The 12,715-nt window shown below is 42.9% G+C and overlaps 1 protein-coding gene and 1 non-coding gene across 2 annotated transcripts in view; both read left to right on the forward strand.

The window, feature by feature from the left end:
• Tgfbr3 (transforming growth factor beta receptor 3) overlaps window positions 1-12,715 on the forward strand; it is a 170,606-nt gene that overhangs the window by 140,722 nt on the left and 17,169 nt on the right. The window contains exons 13-14 of the mRNA XM_042676890.1: window positions 1,285-1,584; window positions 4,359-4,476. Of these exons, the coding sequence (XP_042532824.1) occupies window positions 1,285-1,584; window positions 4,359-4,476 (418 nt within the window). The remainder of the gene's footprint in view (window positions 1-1,284; window positions 1,585-4,358; window positions 4,477-12,715) is intronic.
• On the forward strand, window positions 3,058-3,164 carry LOC122113154. The gene has a single exon (XR_006148391.1). It is a non-coding gene; the product is annotated as a U6 spliceosomal RNA (small nuclear RNA).

Genomic DNA, 12,715 nt, shown 5'->3' on the forward strand with positions numbered 1-12,715 from the left:
TATATATATATGTTTTTTTTAATTTGAGAGTAGAAAAGATTTGTCACACGTTTCTGACTTAAAGGTTCTGAGTTCATGTTAAAGGAAATTTTTTTTTTAAGTAGGGTTGGACTCAGGTCCTTACTCTTGCTGAGCCAAGTGTTCTAGCACTTGAGCCACACCAGTACTGAGTCTTATGCTAATTTTGTCCAGGCTGGCCTCAAACCACTATCCTCCTACCTTTGCCTCTTGAGTAACTGGGATTACAGGGTTGAAGCATCATATCCACCTCTTCTAGGGCACTTTTTATGAGTAGGATATATATTCCAAGTCAGACAAATTTAATCAGCAGAAAACAGTGAACAGATAATGAGATGTAAATACTTACGGAATGTAACCACCAGGTGACAATATCATAATCATCTTCATGAGCATCCTTCTGCATCTTCTGTGTGGAGCGTCCCACAGTAGTTAGCCATCTAGGGACTTTCCCCATAGTGTGCTATGCACTCAGCTCCAGGCAGTAGCCGGGATTTCCCCTGGCATCTCAGAATGGAAAGTCTGTTTCTATTTCCACTCACAAGCGTTCTTGGTGCTATTGGCCTATGGGCAAAGGACTATCCTAAAGTGTTTAAGTTTATTTTGATCGTAAGTTTAGTGAAGGGATGAGACATAGAAGGGGGTGGTGGCCGGGCTGTAGCTCCACGCTGATCCACAGGTCACAAAATGGGAAAGCCAGGCTGTTCCAGGGACTTTAGCTGAGTTCAGAATACTTGAGGGTTGAATTCTGTTTATACTTAGCCAATCACTCTTTCCTGTGTCTAAAGAAAAGAATCTTAATAAGATTTGGACATGGCCATACAGATGTTTTGTAGGAGAGAAGTGTAAATAGATCGGAAACATTTTAAAGTACTTGGCCTTTAATACAGTATTAATGGCATTTAGGGTCTTTGCCTGTGAGTGTTTTATTTATTTTGGAAAAGTCATTTAGGTGCATGGTGTGCTTTTATTTTTTTTTATCTCCTAGGGGACTTAGGGGAGGTTGAAGAGACTTGTTCATCTGGCATTTGAAACTTCCAGGCTGGCAGTTGAAGTGAATAGTTCACTGTTTCCATCCATTTCAAGTTCAAAGTTCATTGAGCAGAGGCACCTGTGTAGGCTGAAGGAAGGCTAGAAATGTTAGGAAAATAGGGCACTGTCACATACAAAGGGCTATGTGCTTTGTCCTACATATCTTGTCCCCAGGCCCCAAATCAGAATAGGATGCTGAGTCATTTCTGAATGGACCTTTCTGTTCTTCCCTAGGTGTCCGTCACTAAAGCTGACCAAGAACTGGGATTTTCCATCCAAACTTGCTTTATCTCTCCATATTCCAACCCCGATAGGATGTCTGATTATACTATCATTGAGAACATCTGTCCTAAAGATGAATCGGTGAAATTCTACAGTCCCAAAAGAGTGCACTTTCCCATCCCACAAGCCCAAATGGATAAGAAGCGGTTCAGCTTTGTCTTCAAGCCCATGTTCAACACATCACTGCTCTTCCTGCAGTGCGAGCTGACTCTGTGTACCAGGAAGCCCAAGGGATCCCAGAAGTTGCCGAAGGTTAGTGAGCACCTAATCCATTTGGACTCTCTTGACATTTTGGGGGAAGACGATGATCTAAAGGGGAAATTTAGTCCTCTCAGTGACTGGAGTTTTGGGGTTTGGGAACTGCCTAATTGAAGGACTAAAACCAAGGTGAGCTGGGAATTGTGAGCTCTCTAGAGTCTTCGAGAATAAATCCCGACAGTATGATCTTTCATTTATTTATTTTTCTATCCACGTGTGCTACTTAAATAGTGCCTTACAAGAGATAAATCAGGACCGTTTTCCATTGAGGGAGCAGCCTGGCTCTATCCCTGCCAGTCAGATAGTCTGCAGTGCCAGAATTACAGCAAGCCCAAAGGACAAACTCAGGATGAGGATTAATTTTTCCAGGCCCCCTCTGAGACTTGGATTGCCCATTGTTTTTTGACCTCCTCTGTGTGGATGATAAGGTTGATGTGTCTCCAGAGGATTTCAGAGGGGCCGCTGACAAATATTTTACTTTTTCTCAGTTTCATATCAGCTCATTTTGTTTGTCTCGTGTTTCTCTCCCCATCTCCACCCGGTACATTTGGTTGTCATAACAGAAATCAGAACCCTTTGACCTGGTTGGGATGGCTGCTGCGGGCTCTCTGGAGGGTCAGTTCTGATCCTTCCATCATGATTCGGCCTTGTATGTGAAAGGGACCTTCTGCCGTCACTTTGTTTCCATGACTCGCTGGAATGATATACAATTTCCTGTGTGCATGTATGCCATCTGTAGCAAGCACCGTGTAAACTGACTTTTCAATACTTTGGTTAGCCATGTATCAATGTCTCAAAAGCAAAGAATCAACCTATATGGTTAATAACGTATATGGCATCCCCTTATTTCATAGGAGAAAAAACTGTCACTATCAAATAGATTACCGTTGATCTGCAAGCCTTCCCCAAGGTTATTCCCCCAGACATCCATTTCTTTAGTCCACATATGAAAAATATCCATTTATTTTGTTTATAGGAAATACTTCCAAGTTTCTAGTGACTTCTGAGTGCTTCTGTGATGATAGGAAGAACCTAGGAGTTTCTGAAGGAGAGGTCCTGAAGAGCCACACTGCCCTTTGAGGATAAAACAGGCCCAGTGTTAAACTGAACAGAGTTAAATGTCTAGCTCAGAGTCACCCACTAAGATAGAGACACTTTCATTGATTCGAACTTAAAAAAAGAACTAATAGACAGTAAGAGTAAAATAAAGTAGGAAAGGAAAATGCAAACCCTTTTAGTAATTGTGTCTCTCTTTCTGAAAATTGATGAGATCATAGTCTTCTTTTTCGTTTTTGTTTTTTGTTTTTTCTTTTGGTCCTGGAGATCAAGCCTGGAGCCTTGTGCATGCTCTAGAAGAGTACTCTACTGTTGAACTACAGCCCCAGCACTTGGTTTGGGGGACAGCATCTCACCTTGAGTGGCTTTGAACTGGCTGTCTAGCTTGGCCTGCTCTTAAACTCTTCATCTGTGCTCATTTCAACAGCACATATTCTAAAATTGGAATGATACAGAGAGGATTAGCATGGTCTCCCAGCAAGGAGGACAGGCAAATTCATGAAGCATTCCGTATTTTTAAACCACATCCCATCACGACTGAATTTGATCCCTAAACTGAATGCCCTCTATTAACCCTGAACCCAGATGCGTAAATCGCAGCAAAAGATCACAGAATTCATGAACAATCAAAACACTATGCCACTCTCAAACTCTTGTTCCTCTGCTTAGGCCTTTACCTCCTGAGTGCTGGGATTACTGGTGTGCACAACCGTGCCTGGCTTACAGTTGTCTTCTAATATGTGTTTGGGTTTGTATTTGCCCAGAGAAGCCTTGATAATAATAAATCCTCACATCTTACTCCTCTGTGATTGGGAGAGCTGAAACAGTTAGCTTTTGGAGAATGCCTTGCTGTAAACATTTCAAATGCTTGGTTAATTTTAGTGTTACTTACTGATGAGCTTAGACAAGTAAAGAAAATTATTGAGATCGTAGCCAAAAGGCTGAGAAGCAATTATGAAATTTATTTTAAAGGAAAAGCACTGAAGTATGATCATACATTTTTGTTCAGATATAGTGAACTCCAGGTATAAATTTGAGAACTTAAATAGCTAGAAGGGCCTGATTTTAAGGATCCTAGGACCTACATTTTGAAACATTAAACAGCTGAGCTGAGTAGGAATATTACTCAGAAGCAAAGCACACACTAAGTGCTTGGCATGCTAGAGTTAACACAGGGAAAGAAAAGAAGACCTTAGTTAATTTTTTGCAGAGCATTACAAATTAAAAATAAATAAAAATAAATCAAACAAACTTGACAACATGATTATCTTTCTGGAGAGCAAACATAACATCTGTCACCTTCATAACTCAATACATGAAGTTTACCATAATCACAACATTTGTCATACATGTTACCATGAACCATTTCTATGAGGCCAGCCTGGTGAAGGGCCAGCATTACTCGTATCGTGTCTCTACTTTTCAAACTAATTCTAAAACTTCTGGTTGTTTTGTGGGAAAGGGGGACAGGGAGGATACGATTTATATGCTGTCCAGTAGATTTTGCATCTTTCAGTACAGCTGAAAATACACTGGGCCTGCCACTATATCTCCCTGATAATTTAGGGTTCTTTGAGAAGCATACAAATCTCCTGTTTTCCTGTGGCAAGCAGCTGTGAGCTGTCTCATAAGGGGCCGTAGGACAATTGTTGGGACTGGGCTGGGGGAGGCACTTTTGCATGACCCCTAACTGCCTTGATCTGCCTCTCCAGTGCGTGCCTCCTGATGAAGCTTGCACCTCACTGGATGCCGCCATGATCTGGGCCATGATGCAGAATAAGAAGACATTCACCAGGCCCCTGGCAGTGATCCACCAAGCGGAATATAAAGGTTTGTTTGGCCAACAGATGCTTGTAAGAAAATCTAATGCTGTAGATCAAATCTGATTTTAGTAAAACAAAAGTCTGTTAGTAGCTTTAGAAGAGGCTCCTTTGCCCAAGGAGTCTTTTCTTCAGTTAGTCCTTCTAGGGCCACTGTGGTAGCAGTGACACATTTGCAAATCATTTCTTCTTTAAAAACATTAAAGCTGGGTGTCAGTGGCCCAGGTCTATAATCCTAGCTACTCAGAAGGCTGAGATCTGAGGATTGTAGTTCAAAGCCTGTCAGGGCAGAAAAGTCCCATGAGACTCTTATCTCCAATTGACCACTGAAAAACTAGAAGTGGTGCTGTAGCTCAAGTGGTAGAGCGCTAGCCTTGAGCACAAAGAGGCTCAGCCAGTGCCGAGGCCCTGAGTTCAAGCCCTACAACTGACAAAAAAAAAAAAAAAAGAAAGAAAAAAAAAAAAGATCGCAATCAAGTCCCAGTGTACGGGGATATGTGCAGCCTGCCGCCCATCTTTCTATGATCTGCTGCTAGTGGTCTTGCTGGCTACAAGCTGTTGTTAACACTTCTTCTGGACCTCAGAAGCCTTTGAGAAGGGGTCATGTTCTGGAAGCATTGTCATCTTAGATGTCCAGGCAGAGAGAAGGTGGAGAACCACTGTCCACGTGCTTCTCATAATTCAGCTTTCAGAATTCTACCCTGTCTTATTTATTGCTGGAAGCCAAGGGTGCCTCTTCCTGCACGGGAAGGAGCCTTCAACAAATGGCCATTTTCTGGGACAAATGGAAGGGGCTCCCAACCCTGAGAGGTGTGGTATTGGCATGGGGTGTGTGGGTTCCTAAGCCTCCACAGTTGAGATATCTCAGGGCTGGAGCCCTAGGCTGCCTCACCACCGTAAAGGACAGAGAAGACCCCAGGTAGCAAGGGTCTTGACTAAGGACGGAGGGGAGCCTGGCTCCAGCTGCTGGGTCTTACTCTTAGCAGGGAGACCTGCTGGCCAGTGCAGACACCAGAGCTCAGAGTCTGGTGATCTGAGAATTGCTAGAAAGGGAGTTGGCAGAACAGAGGCAGGTGGGTGCTGGCCATTGTCTCATTGGTAGTGCGACCTTTATGAAGACAGCTGGGACCTTCCAATAATCCTATCTGCTGTTGGCAGCTGTCCTGTCCCCTCCCTAGGGAACACTGCATGCTCACATCGGAAAGGCAGGAGTGGTGGGAAGGGCACTGGCTTCGAACTGGTTCACACAGCACCGCTGTTGGCTTTCTTGGGCCACCTGCTCCTCTTTGGGCTTTATTTATGTTCTTCATCTGGAAAGGGAGCCCGGAAGCCCTTTTTCAAAAGCAATACACAGCCCTATTCCTGAAGGAAGCAAAAGAATTGTTAGTCCACTTGCCAGCCATCCTAAACTTGAAACGTGTGGGTTATGAAACCAGAGTTTCGGGTCCTAACACCCAAATTCCACGAATTCTGCACATCAGGTTTGGCCACTCTGAGTCCACCACCCCAAATAAAGAGATAAGTTATGGTAAAGGGCAGAAAAAGCAAGTTTTATTATGAGGCGCAAGTGTGCGATGGGAAAAGGAAATGTAAGCACTTCATGCCCTCCTCTTGGGGTACACACATGAATGTTAGGTTGAAATAGAGAATCGGAGCAGGGGTGTGGTTTGGTTGATTATTATTTCCTCCTGGTTTGGGAAGGGAATTGTAGGGAAAGTTGAAGTCACTGCCAAGCTAGAAAGAAGCAATCTGGACAGGCAGGCAGGTTCAGGGTGAGTGTTCTATGGAGGACAGATTGCTGGTCATTTCCTTAAGGCAGTTTTCTCCAGCTCTCTCTGTAAAGACAGTATCAATCAGTCCTGGGTTCCAGGATGGCTGCTACAGGAAGACACAGAGCAAAGAGTAATACAAAAATGGAGGCTGGGATGCCTAGCTTTTCTTGGCCTCAGGGTAGAGTCCCCCTGCTTTTTTGGCAAAAGCTGCTTTTAACTACCTGTTACAATTTAGATGTTTGTGGGTTCCTCCATAATGTTTTCATTGTTGCTTGTTTTACTTTTATGGATTGGTTTTTCCAACCATTTGAAAGCACTGTCTTTCTTTCAGTGATGTGGCTTTTCATTGGGTCCAGGGGGAAAATAAGAACAAATTAATTGTGTTGCCAAGAAGTCACAATTAGACCACACGTGGCTCTTTTTTGTACTAGGAAAGTGATTTAACAATGGACATAGCTACCTCATACTCCATCTGTTCCTGTTACCTCTTTTGAAAAAGTGTTTCTGCTGGTAATTGAAGGCAAATAGCTGGTATTTTCCCATGCCAGACAATAATTAGGAATTAATATTGCCAAGGTATAACCTCCAGCCATTCATTCATTTTTTTTTTTTAGCTTTGGTGGTATTTTTCTAAGTAATTTCTCTTGTAAACTAGGCAATTACTTTTATTTAAACTTACTGTAATTATATTGAAAGTGCAGTGTTTTCTTTCCATAAAAGTTCAAAAGGAAAGTTGTACCAAGTATCAAAGCAGTTTCATGAGATCTGCTCATTGAGACTAGATTTTAGTGGAGCTGCATGTGAGGGAGGAAAATTTATTGCTTTTAGTTTTATTAAACAATTGAAGAGTTTAAACTGTTTAATACAGGCCAGGTTCTGAGGAGGGGAGGCTATATGCAGATTTGCTTTCTCACTTGGAACTGATTGGGTCTGTTTTCTGGCAATTTTCAGTTCTTTGTGTATTCATTTTTCCTACCACCCCCCCTCATTTTTGTCCTCCCCCTCCTCCTTCCTTTTGCTGCTCCTTGGGTTTGAACTCTGGGCCTGGGCACTGTCCCTGAGCTTCTTTTTTCCTGAAGGCTAGCACTGTACCACTTTAGCCACAGTGCCACATCCAGTTTTTTTGAGTAGTTTATTGGAAATAAGAGTTGCGTAGACTTTCTTGCCCATGCTGCTGGCTCCAAACCACAATCCTCAGCTCTCAGCCTCCTGAGTAGCTAGGATTACAGCTGTGAGCCACCAGCACCCAACTACTGCTGCTGCTGCTGCTGCTGCTGCTCCTTCTCTTCCTCCTCCATCATCATCTTCTTTTTAAAATTATCTTTAAGTAGTTTTACAAAGGGAATTCAGTTTAAGCTGTCAATTTGTAAGTATAATGCATCTAGAACTATGTCACCCCTTTCATCCTTCTCCCTCTGTATTAATTTTCTTCTCTCCACGAAGAAGGGAAAAAGTTTTGGAGAATAAGAGAAATTAGACTTTCTTTCCACCTCCTCTACCTCACTGTGACTTGGCCTGCTTCTTAGCAAAAGTCTTGTGGGCCTTGTTGGCTGACGTGCATCATAGCAAGGTCATGCCTGTTTATCCTTAGAGTGGGCAGATCACCTTCTGAGATTAGCTTTTTGGGTAATGATTTCCCAACCAAGGAGATGCTTCATTGTCCTATCCCTGCAGAGGTATCCTTGGAAAGCCCTGGCAGAGCTTCAGGCTATTTGGTTCCTGGGAGGGGGCGGCGAGGGGGTGTAGAGTTCTGGGGCAGCTGATGAAGGCGGCCAGCCAGGCTCAGCTGTCCTTTTAGGTGCTTTTCCTGCAGAGCAAATAGGCCATCAAATTTATATAAATAATTTTGGGTTCCTTCTCTGGGCTGCTGTTTCTAATGGGATAGTCATGAGCACATTTTTGCCACCTGTGGGAGCCAGTGTTGGCTTATCATTCTTTTATGACTTAAGCTTTCGGTAATGGATGGAAAGGCATTGGTGGTGCTGGCATGATAATGACAATAATCACTTTGTACAAGGTTCTGTGTTGAATGCTCTAGAGTGATTTTTTTTTTTTTGTCGTTCATGGGGCTTGAACTCTGGGCCTGGGCACAGTACCTCAGCTCTTCAGCTCAAGGCTTTATCACTTGAGCCAGAGCGCCACTTCTGGCTTTTTCTACTCATGTGTTGCTGAGGAATTGAACCCAAGGCCTCATGCATGTAAGGCAAGCACTCTACCACTGAGCCACCTTCCCAGCCCATCTAGGGTGATTATTGTAGTAGTCCTTGGAACACCTCTTACAGAGAGAGCTTAAAGAGCTTGGCCAAGCCCATGCAGCCTATGAATGGCAGACCCAAGATTGAAATCCAGAAATTTGATTCTGTAGCCTTGCCTTAGATGAAGATTGATTCTAGCTTTTAATTAAAAAAAAAAAGCAAAACATGTAGCCCATTGTCTATAGCTTGAGGTCTGTTATCCTAGCTATTCAGGAGGCAGCCTGGGCAGGAAAGTCTGCGAGACTCTTACCTCTGATTAGCCAGCAAAAAGCCAGAAGTGGTGCTGTGGTTCTAGTGGTAAAATGCTAGCCTTGAACAAAAGAGCTCAGGACAATACCCAGCCCTTGAGTTCAAGCGCTAGGACTGGCACTAAAACAAGAACCACCACCACAACAAAGCACAGTAACCTAGGCAGCTTTCTCCTCACACCCCTTTTCCTGTCTCCACCCCGTGTCACGTTTGTATTTAAGGTAACACCCCAGTATTCTAATGAATATGAACTGGAAGTAAAAGGAAGAGTTTTATGGGGGGGCGGGAGGGGAGGAAGAAGTCTGCTACTCTAAAGGGTTAAGATGTTAATAAATGTGTAAACTGTTTAAATGTGTATTAAAGTTTAGGAGAATTCCTGTGAGCTGTTATTCTGTCTAGAGAGACAGAGAGAAGGACAGACAGAGCATGAATAGTTTATTATACATGTTTTGGTATATGCCAAAACAATTAAAATAGTTGAGATGGTGCCATCCTGCCATAGTTTCTGAAGTATTTTGAAGCGAAGGCATGTTGTTACTCTTTGCTTTGCATGCTCTGACCTCTTTTATAGCATCTGAAAACAGTTGACTTTACACAATAAAAAGTGGTTGGGCCATGTCAGTGATGGTTTCCAAACAGGGCGAGGAGGAAGAACGACCATTGCTCTGGAATAGAATGTACACACACACACACACACACACACACACACACACACACACACACATACACGCACACACACACACGCACACACACATACACACACACATACACACACATACACACACACACACACATACACACACACACATACATACACACACACACACATACACACACACACACATACACACACACACATACACACACACACACACACATACACACACACACACACACACACACACACACACACAAGTGGACATAAGAGAGCAATAGGTAACTACCCCAAATTAGCCGTGATTTACTCCTAATACTTATGTGCAAGTTTAAATGTCTGAAATACTGGCTTCTCTCCATGTTTCCATTACATTTAAAAATAAAAGCACTTGCACATCATAGATACTCAGTAAATTTCAATTTCCTCTCCTTCTTCTTAGCCAAACTAGGTTTCTTTGGTGGTGGGGGCGGGGGTAGGAAAAGGGAAATGGGAGGGAAAGTTGCGAATGTCAATTGGAAATTAATCCAAGGGAGGTACACTACTTTTTGGAACACTTTTGATTTTTTTTTTCCCAGAACAGAAATAAAGAATCAGCCAGTTTTGTCCTCAGGCTAAGGTAGAGAAGAAGAGAAATAGTAGAAAGATGGGAGAGATGCCTAACTGACAGAGTAAGGTATCTAGTTTCCAATCTAATAAAGAGTGGGGTCACTCTAGGGATTTTTATAGTTCTAAATGCTTTTCATTTAAAGGAATAAAAAACCCCACCTTTTATTTGGGGGAAATTTCAAATGTATACAGAGATAGAATGAAACCCCATGACCCCCTCCATCTGCTTTCACCAACTAGTGTTCATGGTGACATTGACTCTTGTCCCATCACTTCCTGTTTGCCTACTGGGTCCTTTGGCAAGAAGTCCAGACACGGACTTCATCCATGAGACTCCCCTCTGCCTTTCTGAAGGTTAAGCGCATCAGAAGATATTGGGTAGGAATCAGTGTTTCTATGCTTTATGGTGACTGCTCTGAAAGCCGTGCGAAGACTGGCTTGGGTTTCAGTGGCCAGTACCAGGAATTAGATACGTGCGAGATTGGTGATATTTATGGTTCTTTATTTAAAAACAATGTTTACTGAGCCCCCACTAGACATGGAGCTGACAGATGATCCCTGCCTTTTAGGCCTTCACATTCTACTGCAGTGCTTTTCAATCTCAACAATGAGGACATTTTGGGTTGGGTGCCTCTGGGGTGAAGGGCTATCTCAGGCATTGTAGAATGAGGAGCTGTTCTTGGTCTCTATGTACTAGGTGCCAAGAGCAACCTACCTGTTGTTATACAACCCATTATGTCTGTAGACATTTCCAGGTTTCTAAAAATCACCTCCCTTGGTGAGAAGCTGTATCCGATGGCAGGATGTGAACAAGTGAACAGCCCACTGCAATACATGCTATAAATATTGAATGAACCCAGGGAAGAAATTCAGAAACAGTGAAGCATCCTGAATAGGGTCTGCACAAAGCCTGACCAAAGCATCTCCAAGAGGAGACACCCTTACCCTGTCCCTCCCTCTTTGCCACATGTCAATAGATGTGCGTACCAGTTTGACGCCTTGTTTCCCTGGGGCCTGCTGTAGACCAATGATGTTCAGAAGAACGGAATTAAAAACCAGTGGGTCAAAAGCTGTGGTTAGTTACTCATGCATAGCTCCAGAAATGTCCGGCACATGAAAACCATACCTCCCATCCGAGGAGGGAAATCTGGTTCTAGAGGTAAACCAAAATTTGCTCAGAGTATGTGAAAAGATCTTGATTCAGAATGTTGATTATAGTTTATTCTTTCTGCAGAGAAATCGATTGTTAAAATGGTTGCTCCAGCCATGTCTAGGATTCCTTTCTTACAGTCTGAACCTCAATCCCAAAGTAAATATTGTTACATCCACTCGTTTCCTTGCAGCATGCCAGCTCGATTATAGGTTTCTGGTGGAGATGAAACTATTTTCATTCTCCTTGGGGGTTATGGCGGGGGGAATAGAGGAACAAAATGTTTGAGGATAACATTGTGGTCCTCAATTCTGCACCCTCTTGTTATTTTTGATGCACAATCTTGAAGGAACTTCACGCAGGAGAAAGGAGCAGCAGGGGTTTCCGTTGAACTCTCTGACAAGGCCCTATTTGGGGTGGGGGAAGAGAGAAGATTAGATCACAACATAAACCCATTAAGAGTTTTAAAACAATGCCATCCGTTACTCTGGCCTTGTTGTAAACCATAAATTCTTATATGTGAGGTCTTCTTCGGGAGAATCATTATTCTTAACCCACTTGGGGATTCTGCGTGGCAGGGTTTCACCACAGGCGGTGAACTGGATGGAATTCTTCCCAGAAACGTGCGTGTACTTCTTACATGATGTAGGCCATTGAGGCCTTTAAATGCCTTTGGACTTAGTTCAGCGCATAAACTCTTACTTCTTGCAAGTAGGCGAGGTTTGTGGTTAGATACTCCTACTTTGTGTTGTCTCTGAGGGTTAAAGAAGAGATAATGTAAATGAACACTTTTGTCAATTGTTAAACACAACACTAATATACAAATACGAGATGTTACTACCATGATTATTAAGCCACTTATTGGCTGAGAGATAGGCTTTCAGAAGAGTCTATTTTGTAGCTTGTGTACTAAGAGTGTGCTATGTATATTGAATTAGATCTTTCCTTCTTTCCTTTTCTCTCTTTTGCTCTCTCTTTCTCTTTTTTTTTCTCTTTCTCTTTCTCTTTGTGTTGGTCCTGGGGCTTGAACTCAGGGCCCAGGTGCTATCCCTAAGATTTTTTTGCTCAAGACTAGTGGTCTACCACTTGAGCCACAGCTCTACTTTTGGCTTTTTGGTGGTTAATTGGAGATAAAAGTCTCATGGGCTTTCCTGCCCTCGCTGGCTTTGAACCACTATCTTCAGATGTCATTCTCCTAAATAGCCAGGATTACAGGCATGACCTACCAGCACCTGGCTAGATTTTTGTTATTCCAAATTCAAAGTCAATTTTATTTTCTTAGTAGTTTTATTGAAGTATAACTTTTGTACGTGTCCCCACCCCAGTGCCACCACAGCTCCAGGGCCACCATTCAGTTGTAATGGCCCAGTAGCGTTTCTCCCCCTAGAGCTAGACCACTGATAACTCATGCTGCAGAAATTCCATCAGCTGAGATGGTCATCCTGAGAAATTGAGCTTCTATCTTTTCTCACCATGTTAACTTTTTTAAAAAAAAATAAAAATCAAATCACTTACTGCTTATTTTAGTCAAATTTTCATGAGTTCTGTTTGCTCCACTG

This window comes from Dipodomys spectabilis, unplaced genomic scaffold (genome assembly GCF_019054845.1).
Source record: "Dipodomys spectabilis isolate Male_0828 unplaced genomic scaffold, ASM1905484v1 ptg000002l, whole genome shotgun sequence".
Classification (NCBI taxonomy): Eukaryota; Metazoa; Chordata; class Mammalia; order Rodentia; family Heteromyidae; genus Dipodomys; species Dipodomys spectabilis.